Below are 17,357 nucleotides of genomic sequence, written 5' to 3' on the forward strand. Positions count from 1 at the left end.
CTTGTTGCAACAGCAAGGACAGAAAGCATAACTATTGGCTACTAGAGATAAATATGAACGTGTGCAAAACGGAAACAGGAGATATTCTTCTGTTTTCTGCATATGAACCCACAAATATTGATTTTTATTTTCTAGCTCTTGTTTTTCTGTCTTCGAGTAGCCTGCTCTGCCTGCGGAGGAAGCACAGATGTGATGGAGCTGCCAGCCCTCGCTTGCTAGCTACCGTTAGCCCCAAGCTGAGACGAAAACAATGAACACCGCTGAAACCTTTAACCGTTTCACACACACCGTGCATTCAAATATCAACTTATAAATGCAGGCACAATTTCTGCTAACGAATAAATAAAGTAATAATTGACCATAATGCATAAAACAAATAATACAGAACGTTAGCCGCCGTTAGCTTAGCCGGCTAACGTTAGCTGGTAAGATGAGTGAACCATCTAAGGGGGCTGTTAGCAAAGCAAGCTAATCAGCCGCTCCAAGGTAGCTTACCAGGTCAAAACAAACAGGAACGGAGAGCAAGATGCATCAATTTCTTGTTTTGTTTCTGTAGATGACGTCGGGAGAGACGGCAACTTCGATGAGATCAAAACAGAAGCTGGCAAAATAACGTAGAGATCATCGCAAGATATTCGAAACTAATGTGGTTCCTGTTTTCGCTCGGACTCGGATGCCGTTTGCAGGTCGTTGCTTAGCGAGTACGTCTCACACACCCACAAGAGATGGAGCTGCCAAATACTGACCCCGCCTCTCTCCCTCCGAGTACAGAGAGAGAGACCTGCCAGATACTGACCCCGCCTCTCTCTCTCTCTCTCTCTCAAAATAGAGACAGGACATACAGCATGCTACAAACTCAGGAATAATTGTTGATTTACTTCATTTATTTATGATTCAAACGTTTTTCTTGTCTATATAGACAATAAAAATATAATGTGAATTAGTGTTTATTACCTAAGTTCTGTTGTTTGATTTCTTCAATTTGTACCGCTTCAACTCGTCTATTCACTGTATTTTTTTTTTTTTAAACTTTTATATCTTAATTATGTAGCCTACTTCTAAGGTAAATGCAATGTATTAATTGCTTGCGATGTACTGAATTGGTTCTCTTCAATTTATGCCAATGAAGCTTATTTGAATTGAAATGAACTGAATTGAATTGGAAGAGAGAGGTTGGTACTTGTTATACTCATGTTTTATCATTAGTATTAGCGTATTATTATTATTATTATGATTATTATTATTATTATTATTATTATTATTATTATTATTATTATTATTATTATTATATTTGGTCCAATAACTCGGCCATACTTTTAACTTAACTGGTAACTTTTTTATACTGGCCATATACAACTTCAATCATTTGTCCATTAAGATATAAATAGATATGTTGAGATTTGAAGAAAATACAGCCATTTGAACTTAAGTTGTGTTGTGACTCCAATACCCACAATGCCTTACTTTATTCTGTATTCAATCCAGTATCTCAGACATAGATTGGTAACTTTATTTTCTAATTTGGCACACAGATGTCCTGATGACTCATAACCTGGACACAACGAATGGTACTGATTGGCCCACAGGGGGCGCTATAATAAACCCTCAACATCAATGTTCATCTAACACTTCACTTGTTTTTGTTGTCTCCAAAGCTTTTGATTCCATACAACATACATACTACTTACATAGATAGATAGATAGATAGATAGATAGATAGATAGATAGATAGATAGATAGATAGACAGATAGATAGATAGATAGATAGATAGATAGTGGATCATGTTGTATCCAAAGGTTTTTCAAGACACACTTGACATTCATTAACATATTGAGGTAGGCCTATTGTGAATGGAAAATTTTACCCACAGGCCTAAAAATGATGCACATCATGAATCACAGTCCTTATATATGCATTAGTATATTGTTATACCTAAGTAGCTCAGCACCACAGTCATTACCAGGCCTCAGTGCCACCGTGGCACCACAATATTGACAGTACAGTGATTTTGTGTAGATGCATTTGCAATCTTTCATTAATTTCAGTGGGAACATGAGTCAGTGACAATATGTCAGTGATGCTGTGAGCTATGAATCTTTTACTCCAGAGTGATGCTGCTGGATCATTCTCTGATGCTGCTGCATTTTGTTGATATTACCAACTTGCTTTGATATTGGCCTGGCATACCAACTCCCTTTTGGGTATTTTTTTTATTTTTTGCCCTATGTTACCTAAATTTCGTTCTATCTATTTTCCTTCTGTTTATTTAAATTTAAATTTAAATCACATGTTTTACTTTCCATGAAGCACATTGCATTGCAATGAAATGCATGAAATGTGCCATATAAATAAAGTTTGATTTTGATTTATCATCTTTTGCATCACCTATTTCAAAGGGTGGGTATTTGAAGTAGCTGATACATCATGCACAGCATCAAATGTGTCTGTGTGTGTGTGTGTGTGTGTGTGTGTGTGTGTGTGTGTGTATAAGCCCCATAATTTAAATATTTTCAGGAAAACTATCCCTCTATTCCTCTCTCTGTCTCCAAGCATTGCGTTATCGTCCAATTAAATGCCTAATAAAAAACAGTGGGTGTATAGCGCCATCTGGTGGACTGATTGCCTCACAGCACTCTGATTTGAAAGAAATAGGTTTATCTATCTATCTATCTATCTATCTATCTATCTATCTATCTATCTATCTATCTATCATCCATCTATCTATCTTTCTCTTTCTTGTTTGATTTGTACACACAGCACATCTGCAAAATGCATCGCTGTCCCCTTGTTTAAATAAAGTTAATCAAATTAGTTCATTTACATTGACAAAAGCTGCAAAGCAGAGTTGTTCTAGACACTTTATTGCTGTGTTTATTGTTTTACACTCAATGGAATGTTTAACTGTGTGTTTGGTGGGCCGGTCCAAACACTCACCCTCCAAATATCTGTTACCAAACCAAGATTTAAATAGCAAAACAACTATAACTCAGTAATACAATATACATTACACTAGAAAGTCGTAAGATGAATTCATTCTCACTAACATATAGGCTATATTGGTCTATTTACAAAATGCTTATTTATATATTTATATATAAGATATAAAACAAGAGTAATGCACATTCTTCAAAAAGTAAAGAAAATGTGGTGTTTTGTATATATATATATATAGATATATTTGTGTGTGAATTCTGTTTGGTGGCAAAAAAAAACAAAAAAAAAAAACACCCAACGGTCATTATTACAATGTGTATCCACAGCGTACAAAATAATAACTTTGACAATTATTTGACAATATTGTTCAGGAGATATACTGTATAGGAGAGCTAACATCATGAAACTGCTGTGTATCGTCAACCACATAGGAAATGAATTGATAGATATGGTGATCATCTTCGGTACAAATGAAATGCATGCCATATATCTTTAATAATGAGCATTGTTTTGCATGTGAGTGAGATTCATAATGATTGCATTTTCAGTCAAATTGTTCCTTTTCAATGCTAACAAATCTGGTCTCTGAGTCTTGTGCACCAAACCAAAACTCATCTCCATAACAACATTATCAGACTGTCTGTGGCAGCCATTTTAAGGATGCTATCATGGTTCAATATGTTGGTTCTTCAGGCAGTTTGTATGAGATATTGCTTCATTACGTTACCTTTTCGCATGTATTTGAAGAGCTGAAGCTGAAATCTTTCAATCAATGAAAAGATACTACAGGTTTTCCTTTGTTGATGCAAGCTGTAGACAATTTTACTTTGTGTATTTCATGTTTGGAACAACCTCCAATCCACAGACTGTATATAGGAATGGCACAAATGAAACTATTTTCTAGCCTTTATGATCCGTCTGAACTATCCCCTGCAGTTTAAAATGAGATAATATTTTTTACGTGGTGAGTGGTGAGCTTGTTTGAACAGTATAGTGTTTGTTTGACACATCTGGCTAGCACGTGTACAGCAAACACACACACACACACACACACACACACACACACGCACACACACACACACACACACACACACACACACACACAGTGGTAGATCTCCTCTATCTGATTGAAACAATAACAAGAACCATATAACCTCTGTATTATACACAACAAGACACTGACTGACTCTCTCCTATACAGAGAATCAAATTCATCAGGAATTGTATCACTGCATTTCAGCACAACCTCTTAAACACCGGTAATCAGATCTTAGATGTTGGCATTGTACAAATATCAAATATCATAACTGTCATAATGATTACAGAGTAGTGAAAACCTTAAAACTGAAAAATCCACACTTGTTTTTTTTTTTTTTTAAAGGAAAGTTTGCCCATTGCTTTTTTGCCCAAAATTACACATTTGCTTCTTTGCTTTGAAAGAAGCATAAAGACCATAGCAAACTGCAAATTCCCTTTAAATTTAAATTGAACAAACCTACAACTGTTTGAACACAGAGACCGTGGCGTCTCCTCCACTATTTGACAAGTAACTACAGTTGTAAAGATCGGAGCGGTGAGTGACAGTAACTAGCTTGATGGTCGTCTAAAAAAAAGCCCACCAGCTTATATGAACTATAGATATCTCTTAATGTGCTTGACAGATCTCAGGCAGAAGAGGAAGAAGTACTGTTTGATTGTAGATTACGTCTTGTACTTCACAGAAAACAGTCCTGGTGGTATTGTTGTTGTTTTTTTTTTGTCTTGCTTGATCCACATGCGCTGGGTAGCCGAGGTTTTAGGCTTCGTACACCCTGCGGAAGAAAGAACAGGAGCGTAAAGAACATTCATCTGGAAACAGTAATTTCTTTGGTGTAGTTTTGTGTTACACTTTTCTGTGAACATCCTATGCCTCCATTATCTGGTCCTGTCCTGGCTTTTTTAGTCTGGGGGTAAATAGAGATCAAAGGTTTCTTGTATTTCATTTGGCGGCCTTGTGGCTATAAGTGGAGGGTCGTAGGTTTGACCACCTGTGACCTCAACTGACCCTATGGAAGTGTACTTGAGCAAAACACTGAATCCCTACCACCTCCAGAGGGGTTTTGTGTGTGGCTGACCTCTGACCTCTGACCTCTGACCTCTCTGTGGAGGACGGAAGTCCAAAATAGGGATTTACCCCACTGGAATCAATAAAGCGTCACATAAAAAGCCACTTGATACAGCCGACAACTCAGTCAGCGATAACAGAGGTTGGTTCTGTTGTAACCGGAGCACCCCAAATTTGTGGGGTGCTCTCACGTGCTTTCATGTTTGTTAATATTGTGTGTGATGTAACGCCCCCTGCTGGTCAGACTGGACACCAGCTACCACTGTTTAGAGTCAAATTATTTACCAACTAATTTGTCATAAACAGAGCTGGGGGTAACACGGTACTTTATAATCTGTTACTTTGCAATCTGTTACTTTGAAATGCATTAGAGAACTAGATTTCTTTTGTGTAGTAACTTTTAAAGTGTTTTTCAATTCTTATAATCCATTATTAGTTACTTTTTTCAAAATAGAATACTGTTACTTTTATTTTTCTTTCATATTGTTTCATTTTTGTTAGTGCAAATTAAAAAAAAGTAGTGAAAAAGTGAAAATCCCACAGCATCATGAAGAAAACATGTTGCTAACTGATAGTCAAGTGGGTAACAAAGTAACAAATTACCTTTAAAAGTAATTTTCCCAACACTGGTCATAAAGCCCAATTTTCTTTTAGAAGAATGGAAGGTTTATTAAGGTTTATAGAAAATTATACACCAAAAAGCTGGGTCATGGTGACTTAATATGGAAAGAGGGGAAGTTGTGTGTGTGTATATGTATGTGTGTGTGTGTGTGTGTGTGTGGGGGGGGGGTTAAAGGATATGGACAAAGACAATACATACAGAGAGTAAACAGGAATTATGAGCCTTTTAGCTCTGTGCATGATTGCATGTGTCTGGGTTATTATACACAAACTCATCATTCAATAATTATGATTTCTGCTATCTGTAGAATGGATAATAATGATTCGCTTGTTTTGCTCAGTGCTTGTTTTGCACAGTGCATGCCGACTTGAACGCTCACCCCAGTCATGAATATTTATGAGAATACTTGTACACCAAGGAAACTCATTCACTCTTTCAGCCCTAGCAGACATAGCATGCGTCCCCACCGGGCGCCATAAAGTCGGAAATTTTCTCTCTCACTGTCTTGGATACTTTCTTGTTTACGTGCGTTTTCACTGACAGTCCCTGTCAAAACAGCCTGTTTCAATAAACTTTTAGAGTACAGTATAGAGTTTCATTACAAAAATGTTGTAATCTGAAATTCATCACACAATATTTGAAAAACATAAACAATTCTGTTCTCAAAAAATGAACTATTATGTAAGTAAATATCTTAAGATGACTCCTAACATCAATACTAACCCATAATGTGTTTAACTTTCATGCCAGCAGTTAATATATGAGTGGGAGTCATGTGTTTTTTTTAAATAGTGGTGGATATCTCATTTTGGAACAAATCCCAAATCAAAATAAGCTATTTCCTGGTTTTGCTGTGGGATTGTCTTACCTGTGCTTGTCCTTCCAGATGCGGAACCATTTGACGAGGTTCTTGGTGCTCTGAAGCTTGGGATGGAGACAGTACTCCTGCCCTTTGAACCGAGCCACATTCTCCATCGTCACACTGAGGGGGAGCAGAGACACAAAGAGAGACGTTACAAAATAACAATTCTAAGATCATTAATAAAACATTTAAAGGAATAGTTCACCCCCATTGAAATTTGCAGGACCACCAAACCCACAACGAGTTCACCCCTGTCCATTGGCTGCAAAACACTTGGATATGGATATGGATTATGGAAATTTAATGGGTACTTTCTGTTTTTTTGGAGCTGTAAATAGATGGTCTTGTTAATGTCAATAGTTTAGGAGAAGACTGACATAGTAAGTCACTGTGTGTTTTTTTTCGACTGACATGGGCCTGAGCAGATAATAACTGAATTTTCATCTTGAGGTGAAGCTTTCCTTTGAAGCCAAACCATCTAAATGCCAATCTGAGTCATTTATAGAGTCTGGCCAAGCTGAGGCTGCCCTCCATAACATCGCCATGGTGAAATACTCTTAAGTGCATTCAAAAGATCAGCTTGCACAGGACCGCCAGTCACTTAGCAGTGGCCATGGAGCAATATTGTGAAGCTGCCACTGAAAACTGCAACGTCCAAGCTCTTTGAATCAATGGGTTCTGCCTGTAAACCGTGTGACGCAAGCCGCATCAACCCATCGCCGCTCGAGGCAACGGTGGAGACAGTCTGCCTGCATGTGGCGTATTCAGGCCGAGCAAGAGAAATGCGAGAAAAACACCCGCCACGCCATGGGGCCTTGCCATCCAGCGAAAACTCTCAATGGCTCGCCAGAACATGAATGTTAAATGAGTTGACTAGACGAGAAAAGACTTGACTCCCCAAAAAAGATGCATTCAGCGCCAGTTAGTAGGATTGGATGAAAGAGTTTTGCATCCATTTTCCTGTCCATTCAGTTGTCAGCTTGTTTGGGTCTTGAGAGTTTAGCTGGACACTTCTGCATTCTTTGTGACGGGAGAATTGTGCCCTAAGTGTGTGTGTTTGAGAGAAAGAGAACATGAAAGTGAGTGTGTATGTGTGTGTGTGTGTGTGTGTGTGTGTGTGCATGCCCGTGGCCTCATGTCTGCAAGAGTATAATAAACGCACCCTGAATGTTTACCCATAGATGCTCGGCAAGGGTGAAATTTAACCTAATTAGTGTGTTAATTTGAGCTTTAGTTTCTTCTCATTATCATTCACCTGGGTGCTGATGCACAGCCACAGGCTGTAGCAGCTAATCTAGTTAGCGAGGCGTTTCGTAAGGACAGGGAGAGAAAGAGAGAAAAAGAGATTGAGAGAGAGTAATGGAGAAAGAGGAGGAGACGAGAGAAAGGGGGTGAAAGAGAGAGAGAGAGAGAGAGAGAGAGAGAGTAAAGAAAGAAGTACACAAGAGCAGGAGAGAGAAAAGAAAAACAAAAGAAGGCAAGGAAGTGTAAGAGGAACATGAAGAGAATAGAAAGACAGAGAAGAAATAGAAAGGTAGAGAGAAAACGATACAGAAAGTAAGTGGAAAATAGAAAGAATGAGAATCAGAAAGAGAAGGAAAGAGAAAATATGAAGGGAACAGAGAGATAGGCTCCCAGTGTGTGTGTGTGTGTGTGTGTGTGTGTGTGTGTTTAGGAGTGGCCCCTCAGAATGCTAAACTGCGCGCCGTAAGCCAAACGGCCACAACAAAGGCCAGAGGGGGCTCTCTCTCATTTCTCTCCCGCTCTCTTTCTTTCTCTGCTTTCCGGAGCCTGCTGAGGCTCATTTTTCACTGGGGACCAGTGGCTGGTGGCCACCAGCTCATGCTAATAGACTTAGCCTTAAATAACGGCTGGTTAGCTCACACACACACACACACACACACACACACACACACACACACACACACACACACACACAGAAACAGCTCTTTGAGTTGATACAGACCAAATCACACACTTGTTGAGACTTAACTTCACTTTGACACAGACTTTCCCCATCCTAAATATGCAAGAGTGCCTTGACTTCTGGAAAAGCTCAGCCTCACTGCACACTCTTACAGATACACTGGTTCTCTTTTCTTTTACCTTTTTCACATTTTAGATACACACCCACAGAACCTTTCAATAATTTCAATAGTGTATTGTAGTTGTGACTAAACCATGCAGTGTGTCACTTCTGGCTACTTCTGGTTACTTTCAAAAAGTAATCTATTACTTTCACAATGTAATTGGTTACTTATTACCAAGCAGCTGCTTGAAATTGTGATCTTTAATCTAACCTATGGGATGACATCTACGCAATAAAATAATCTTTTTATTAGTCTCAACTGCATTTGGATCACTTATAATCAATAGGCTATACAGTTACATTTTTTAATTACATGAAAATATGATTGAAGTTCCCTTCAGGGTCAGATTATAGACACATTTTTAAATAATGGCAGATACTTTTTAAAGTGGAATAAATTGTAATAGAGTAATAAAAGTAAACCTATTTTTTTCTATTGGAAATATGTTTACAGTATTGTAAACATGTTTTTTACAGCTAGTATTCTTACAGGCACACTCCTGTACTCTTGGCACATTTAATCCATGTTGTGCACACACACAGAGAATTTTCTTTTCTCAATGGCCATTGCAATGACCCAGATTTTGTTTTCTGTGTAACATTCTAATTGGCCAGCAGGTGGCAGCAGAGTTTGTTGTTTTTTATGAAAGGAAGGAGTTTCTGCCCTGAACACAGAAATGACTCCAGAGACGGTGACATAACATTAGCATCTGTTGGACAGTGTGTCCTTTGATGTAGGCTTGACGTGAAAATACAAATGAAATTCACACAGAAATCACATCTCTTGTTTCTAGAGACCTGTTCACAAATTATGACTGAACTGTCCCAGATCATAGTAATCAAAAGAATATGGTTTCTTTTTCTTTCTGGGTGGATGGGCTGATTCAGGTCTATTTGGATCTTTGTAGAAGGAGAAGCCTAGTTATCATCAGGGAAATCTATGTTGCATTCCAAGACGGGTCAAATTGAACATAATAGCTGTCTGTCTGCTGGGGCCGTGATTTAATGGGTCAAAGGTTAAATGGCTGAGAGACTGGATGGAAGGATCAAATAGACAGTGTATGATTCCCACACCAAGATACAACCTGATAGAGACAGCTGATGAGGCTGTAGGTTGGGGCGTTACAAACCCAAAACAGAGAAATCAGCTTTCGAGATGTCAGGTGTACAAGCAAATGTTTTCAGGCTTTAAAGTATGTAATGACTTAAAAATGATGCATCAGATGTAATGCATGTACTGTATGTATCTATTGTGTTCTATACATACATATATATAGATATATATGCAGTCTATGTGTGTGTTATTTGTGTTAATGATGTAATAATGTCGCAATAATGCTTTGATATATCAATAAAAGTCTGAAAAATGAGCTCAACTCTTATTAGATGGTCAAGTAGAAAGTCCTGGAAAGTTCTGGAAAGTCTGTTGGTTGCTCTGTGATTAAAAGCAACTGTTACAGTTGTGACATGTTTCCCCCTAGGCTTCACTAGGTGCTTCGTTTCTCCCTACCTTCCTTCCAAATAGATCAATCCTACCCGTTGATTGCGAGGTATAATTAAATCATCACAACATCATCACATCGTAAATCATCTTAAGAGCTTAAGCTCCGACGACAGGATGTTTTGATAGCTGCTCTGTAGCTGCCAAATAGTTTCGTGGTGTTTTGGAGTGCGGTCACAGCACATTACAGTTGTATATCTGGGAGGCAAGCAGGTACAAACACTGCTGAGATTATGACCTGGTGGCGCACGCACACACACACACACACACACACACACACACTGTACACACAGGGACAAGGAAGAAGAAGAAGATGAAGAGAGAAGAGAGAGAGAGAAGGAGGTAGACGAGAGAGAAAAGAGGAGGAAGAAAAAGAAAAAGGTGGAGGAGGAGGAGGAGGAGCAAGAGAGAAGAAGAAGAGGGAGGCGGGGAGAGAGAAAAAGGAGAGAAGAAGAAGAAGAAGAGAGGAATAAACAGAAGGACAGAATTGAATGCAGGCCAGTGAGAAAGGACAGTTACAGCGATGCGAGGGAAGAAATTTAGAGATGAATGAAGAGAGAGAGAGAGAGAGAGAGAGAGAGAGAGAGAGAGAGAGAGAGAATGAAACTAATGACTCACAATATCATCTTCTCTTGGCAGAAGGGGTGTTTGGGTTTGATCTCCAGCTTCTGAACATCCTTGTATCTGATCTTCGGTCCTTTTCTGGTGCACCTGCACTTGTAGGCTGTTGACAAATTTAGCACACGTGTGAGACCGACTCATTCTGGATTACTATAACAGTCACATAGTGAGCTCGTAACGCCGGGGATTAAAAAGGCGCGTCAAAGTAATAGAAATTGATTATGTGGGAAATGTGTCACAGATTATTAAGGTTAGTCTCACAGTCACTTCCAGCTAAGACACTGACACGGACATTGTCTTGATGGAAAAGTTAATCTTGTGTGGTTTGACAGTAAATTGGCTCTCACTGGTGATTAACTCCCCAATATATTCTCAAATTACACACTGACAAGTTTATCACTGTCACAGTTCAACACTGACAGCTCAGTGTCAAAGCTTCAAATAACTAGAGCGTCACACTCTTTACACACAATGTTTCTACAGGTTAACTCCTTCATTCATGCACTCATCACCCTACAATACAGTACAGTTTTAAAGCATTCCCTAGGTATGAATTAATTGCTATTTTGTTGGTACCCTGCAGAAAACATGTATTTCCAAAAACTTTTCAGGAATTAGAAAAAGTGGTTAGTTAGTTTTCCCCTTAGCATCCATGTGTTTTTGCTATATTTTACACAGCATTATCTCCTTCACATCAACAACTTGAGTTGATTTACTGTTGTATCGAATGCAGCTTGGATGATTTGTGAATTCAAACTGAAGGAATTCAAGTTTGGAAGTGAGAACCTGTAGCTTCCACTGTACTGGCGCGAATCCACTTTTTATGCACTTGCTGTTTTGCTGCAGCGCTGCTCCTCCAAAAACAAATTGTTTAAAACATCTAAATACAGATCTAGGCATGTGGTTTAGTTGCACATACAGATACACATCTATCTATACGTGTATTATCTTCTCTGGGTCCGGTTTTCTTGCTGTTGTGATGTTTCACTGCTGAGGAAACGCAGAGGAAGCCAGGTTTGGTGGTTTGGTGGGTGGGTGGGTGGGTGGTACATCAGTATGTGTTTCTGATGGGAGGTGGTGACCTAGATAGTCCAAGGCTTCGTTCATCCATCACCTGCTATCTGTCCTCACCGCCGCTCATTAAATCTGTCACCGGCCACACAGCGCTGGCCAGCACAGACACACCGGAGAACAAAGGCCAATAAAACCAGGGAGACGGCGAGGTTAAGCTATCCACGCATGATGTCAGGACTCTGTGTTGGGAGTTTGGGTGGGTGGGGGGTGAGGGTGAGGGTGACACCTCCAGCACTTAACACAGTCTACCGGGAGGGACGGGTGCCCTTGCTAAAGTCGGTGCCTGTTTACTCATGTACGTCCTATAACTTTTTATAAAACCAATACAGGAATGAACACATTGTAAAAGGGGATTTTGCATCATATCCATGCACAAGATCTTATGAATAGCCTTTGTGCAAAATATAATGTGCTGAATGTAATTGTTGAATTTGTGTTTATCAGAGGGAAAGAGGGGGAGGTTAAGTGTCGGTTTTCTCTCTTTACACCCAAAACTATGATTCTATGTGAACCCACTTCAGCAAAATATGCTTCTCAAAGAGCTGACTAAGGCTCATCCCCCCCCCTGGCCCATTCAAATATATATATATATTTTCCTAATAAGTTGACACCTGTAGAGATACAAGATTGTCTCCCACAGCATTGAATATATTTAGTATAGATTTAAGAGAGATAGGGTGTTTTTTTCCCCTCTAAATGTTTTCCCCTTCAAATCTGTTGTTCACAAAGGAGGGCTGGCATTTTATTCCATCCTCTTTCACTCCCCCCCCCCCCCCCCCCCTCTCCAAATGGCCCCATGAATATTGGCTTTTAAATATTTGAGCTACATATGGTGCGGAAGACTAACAGCCAGAAGGGGTAAGAGGCGTTTAGGGGTAAAAATGGGGTTATACATATCTACCGATCTCATGATGAGATCTACTAAACTAAAACCTACTGAAAAGTGCATGAATAAAATATGGTTTTGACTGAATATTGAACTGATTGCTGAATGGAAGGTTTTAGTGGCCAAATTGACAGTAAAATGTTCGCAGCAGGTGGCAAATTGGTGATATCAACAGGAAGTCATCTTTTGTAACAGGTTACATAAAATAGAAATGCCATACAGCAAACAATAAACAAAGTTAATTTTTCATAACCTGTGCTGGAAGTTGAGGATCTTTGGCACCAAACATATTCAACTCCATTAACCATGATTCAAACTCTGGATAGGGAGAATCATTTTGCACTAACCTGGACTGAATGGCTGGTAAAATCTCCTGTCCATACCTTCATACACACATTACCATCACCACCACTACAGTGCAAACACGGCAAACTTTCAAATCCAAAGTTAAAACATAATAAACCAATGAAAAGCTGTTTAGTTTACCTTCTGCGCTCAGGACGTATAAGGCCACCACTAGCAAAAGTAGCACTGCTGTGCACCGATGCATTTCTTCACAAGTAAAAAACAAAACAAAAACAATAAATAGATTTTTTTAAAACAAGCTCCTCAAAATCCGACCTCCCAAACGGATTCTCCGAGTATAAAAAACACCCTTTATAAAAAATATTCTCAAAGTGCAAATAATATCCACTTGCAATGAATGTTAGAAATAGAAAAATGAAGAATGAAGGAGCGCTGAGGGTTTTTCTGCCCTTTGGAGTCCTTTGGAGCGCTGGTTGTGCAACTCCGTCTGTGCGTCCTGAGCGCTTGGATGAGCCTCCAGTCACTCGTTTAGCTCTCTCTCTCTCTCTCTCTCTCTCTCTCTCTCTCTCCCTCTTTCTCTCTCTCTCTCTCTCTCGCTGTGGAGGGGCAGGCAGCAGCAGCAGCTCTTAAAAAGCAGCCCGCTGTCCCCTTCTCATTAATATGCACGGCCAGACAGCGAATCAAACACTTGTGGCCTGCGAGAGAGAAGTGGAGAACATGGGGAGGGAGGGGGGGAGAGGAGAGGGATGGAAAAACACAAAACAGACAGACACGGGGAGAGAGAGAGAAGGGGGGGGGGGGGGGGATTTGTCCGATGGAAACTTAGATGAAGATGAGCATGCCCTAACGCAAAATCGCTACCATACTTCTTGTAGGGACTTATAGTGAGTCTATGGTATTCAGTAGCGAGTTATTATGCATGGCAATTCAGATGAACAGGATTACCTAAAAAAAAGAAGGATACATGTATCGGAAAAACTTGAAGTTCTTTACGATCTTCTTCCATTCCTCTCCCCTTTTTGAGATTTTCAGACATTATGAAATGTTTTGTTGTTGTTTTTTTGTTTGTTTTTGTTTTGCTGTCTGTTACCAAACGTGCTGCTGCAGCCTCGGCCAGGTCCCTCCCACCCTCTTGGATGTGCTGCCTTGTTGAACAGGCAGGACAGTGAAGATGATGGTTCAATCAATTTTGTGATACGAGAAATGCATCATTGAACACAGTAGGCTACATTGAACAACAGTCATTTCTGTGCGGCAAGCCAATGAGTGAAGGCCAGAGTCTGTATGTGGATTGATGTCCTTTTTTCCTCCTCTGTGAAACACTTTGCAATGAATATGTCTGTTGACAGCACTTAAAAAAAAAATCCAGAACTAAAATTTGACGTTCAGCTCCAAGAAAACGGATGCAGGGCCACGGGAATTTGATAAAACTCTTGAAAACCCAGAGTCTGGAGTCAATTAGTTCAACCAGAAGGTTGGTTTGAAGCACTGGGTCTCAACCTGGGGACTGGGGGGTGAAGTTGTTTATAAAATGTGATAAGAATTTTTCTGGTGTTAAAATGCTAATTGCTTAATGGCAAATGAAGAGTTTCATTCCAAAATGTTACAAAATGACTGCTGGCATGAAAGTAAAGCACTGAAGTTATCGTAAGATCTCTGCTTATAAATTTTTCTGTTAGCCAAATCTTTCCAACATGGGTATATAATGTTTTGGGATGAAACCCTTCACCTATATTAAAGCCTCCAGGCTAGTGGATTTAATTGTTTTCAACATTTAAACATTTTCTCATGACCCAAACCCTGCTTTGGTAGGATATTATGCAGGGCCAGCCTACGAAAATATATGTTTTTGGCATTTCTGCTGCATTTAATCCATTGGATCCCAATCCAAACCTGGATCTAGACTTCTTCTAATGACAATCAGCAGCATTAACATAATCTTTTTGTGTCACTGTCCACCATTTTCTGTTTTTCCTGTCTGTATGTGCCTGTGTGCATCCATCATTTTTTAGACAAAACAGGTGTATTAGGACAACATCTGTGTTTCAGTCCAATCAAATTCAAATTCCAATCCAATTAAATTCAGTTCAGTTCAGTTCAGTTTATTTCAGTTTTGATTCAGTTCAATTCTGTCATGTCATGTGGAGAGCCAGTGTCTGTAAATGTAATGGTTAATGAGGTTCTATTCTATTCTATTCTATTCTGCCGATGAATAAATGCAGCCATTGTGTCTGGGGACGCCATCAGGCTGAACCTTTGGCCTGTAAGAGATAGCCCTGAGAAGAGGGTCTGACCCCTCCCACCTGGGACACACTGACCACAGGATTAAACAGCCTTCATCACCATCTTGCATCATCAGGGATTTGTGTGTGTGTGTGTGTGTGTGTGTGTGTGTGCTCTGTGTTTGCTCACTCTGCTCTCTTTCAGTGAGCGTAACTGTTTGCGCACTCTCTCTCTATGCTGTGTGTATGTGTGTGTGTGTGTATTTATGTTTGTGTGTGTGTGTTTGTGTTTGTGTTCACCTCCCTGCCCTGAACACTGAGGCAATCAGCTCTTGTCATCACTCAAACCAGCGGCCATGAAATGTCTGTCTGCACCATGGGCCTGTGTGTGTGTGTGTGTGTGTGTGTGTGTGCACACACACTTGCCTGCATGTCCATCTGTGCCTCTGTGCTTGTGTGTGTCTGTGTGCTTATGTGTGTGTGTGTGTGTACCTGTGTGAGTGAGACCATGTTCATATAATGCCTCCTGTGTGTGGATGTGTTTGGTTACAAGTGTGTGTGTGTGTGTGTGTGTGTGTCTCTGTGTGTGTGTGTGTGTGTGTATGTGTGTGTAGCCTGAACGGTGAACAAATCAACTGTGAAGCTACCTTAATGTCACCTTAGGGTAAGCTATGTAACAGACTCTGCTGGATTCAGCAGCTGGTTTCAAACAACAAGAAAAGAAAATCCGCCCGCTCCCTTGATCCTGCGGTCATGAAATTTTATTTTTTGTAGGAGACGATGCCAGCTATCAATTACACTGAACTATGACAGATTTGGATGTACATGACTCCTGCAGGACATCGATGTTGCGTAAATCCATCCCGAGTGATTCTTTTTGATCTTCGGATAAAAGACGTTGATGATCTGTCGGCCGCTCTCTGTTCCTTTACCAGTTTTGGTCTTCAGCTCAAATTACTGATAATCAGGTGGACATCTGTTGTCTTGATCCATTAGATTCACCTGAGCTTCACTGATGACAAAAGAAAGAAGAAAATCAAGGAAGAAAATGAGAGTAAAAAAAAAATTTCAGCTGAAAGGAATCTGCATTAAAATGATGATGATGAGGTCATCCACCCTAGTCTTAATCAGTTAAAATTGATGTTGATTGATGTTAATTCAATATCTCAAAAATAAAGATCCACTCTGTAAAAGCGTTACACACAATACCACAAAATACCAAAATTTGCTTTCATTTAGTAGTATAAATCATTTTTTAGGCGTCACATTGTGTTTCAAATAGTCAATATGTCATTTTGGACACCAAACACTTCATATTCTGACTCTTAGCAGAACAGATTGATTTTTTCCTTTACTTCTTCAAGTACAAAGACAGTTTGTTTTGTGAAGGGAGTCGTCAGGCAGTCAGACTCCTCGCAAATTCTCTCCTCTTGACTCAATTCCAGCCAATCTTACATTTACCAGTTACACAAACCTGGACTGCTTGCTAGATTGTAAACTCCATTTGTCTCTGTGACCTAACCTGCACTGTGTCTAATGGCTTTTAGTGGACTTGGCAACGGAGTAACCGCAGACCTAATTCATAGGGAAAGTGTAAAGTTTACCCCAAAGTCAAACATGGTGGTGGGGCAAGTGGGGTGCGTGTGTGTGGGGGGAGGGGGGAGGTGGGGGGTGTTATTCTAGATTGGGATGATATGTGGTACATGTGTGGGAAGAGAGAGAGAAAGAGGGAGACAGGGAAAGAGAGAGAGAGAGAGAGAAAGATAGAGAGAGAGAGAATGGAGAATGTTGTGAGTGATGTGGGTTGGCGGCCAGACTGGGTGTCTGGATATTTAAATATGGGCTGCAGTCTGTAACCAAAACACACAATAAAGCCCGTCCACTTCTCCAGTTGATTGTACTCATCAGGGCTTAAACTGCTTCGACCCAGTTGTTTCCTGTCGCAGAGAGGACCTTTACTTATTCAATCAAAGATTTTCTCTTTCGCTTTACTGAAGAGGATAAACATGTTGGGAGTGATTTTTCCATCGGGCTTTCACTTGTTCCGCCATCTGCCGTTCCCAGAAACTCTTTCAGCTTTAGCTCCGTTTGCTCTGGAAGGACGGCGCTCTCTTCCTGTTTTGTGCCGTAAAGCA

At 40.0% G+C, this 17,357-nt stretch overlaps 2 protein-coding genes across 5 annotated transcripts in view; both read right to left on the reverse strand.

The window, feature by feature from the left end:
• fam13b (family with sequence similarity 13 member B) overlaps nucleotides 1-671 on the reverse strand; it is an 87,955-nt gene extending 87,284 nt beyond the window's left edge. For all 4 annotated transcript variants that reach the window (XM_071915091.2, XM_071915093.2, XM_078288977.1 and 1 more), the window contains exon 1: nucleotides 496-671. The gene's annotated coding sequence lies outside the window, so the exon portion shown is untranslated. The remainder of the gene's footprint in view (nucleotides 1-495) is intronic.
• Nucleotides 672-2,845: 2,174 nt separating this feature from the next.
• On the reverse strand, nucleotides 2,846-13,604 carry cxcl14 (chemokine (C-X-C motif) ligand 14). The gene is made up of 4 exons (XM_071915121.2): nucleotides 13,181-13,604; nucleotides 10,732-10,837; nucleotides 6,530-6,643; nucleotides 2,846-4,746 (listed from the first exon to the last, which is right to left on the reverse strand). The coding sequence occupies exons 1-4, from the start codon at nucleotides 13,242-13,244 to the stop codon at nucleotides 4,731-4,733; spliced, it is 300 nt and encodes a 99-aa protein (XP_071771222.1). The 5' UTR covers nucleotides 13,245-13,604; the 3' UTR covers nucleotides 2,846-4,730.
• Between the last annotated feature and the right edge of the window lie 3,753 nt (nucleotides 13,605-17,357).

Source organism: Centroberyx gerrardi, chromosome 16 (assembly GCF_048128805.1).
Source record: "Centroberyx gerrardi isolate f3 chromosome 16, fCenGer3.hap1.cur.20231027, whole genome shotgun sequence".
Taxonomy (NCBI): domain Eukaryota; kingdom Metazoa; phylum Chordata; class Actinopteri; order Beryciformes; family Berycidae; genus Centroberyx; species Centroberyx gerrardi.

What these genes read in the sequence shown, in the direction of transcription:
- cxcl14 (XM_071915121.2), bottom strand. Translation starts at nt 13,244, where the DNA reads ATGCATCGGTGCACAGCAGTGCTACTTTTGCTAGTGGTGGCCTTATAC. An exon ending in ATACGTCCTGAGCGCAGAAG is followed by an intron (nt 10,838 to 13,180) that starts GTAAACTAAACA and finishes ATTTGTCAACAG; the next exon opens with CCTACAAGTGCAGGTGCACC. An exon ending in TGCCAAGAGAAGATGATATT is followed by an intron (nt 6,644 to 10,731) that starts GTGAGTCATTAG and finishes GCTCCCCCTCAG; the next exon opens with TGTGACGATGGAGAATGTGG.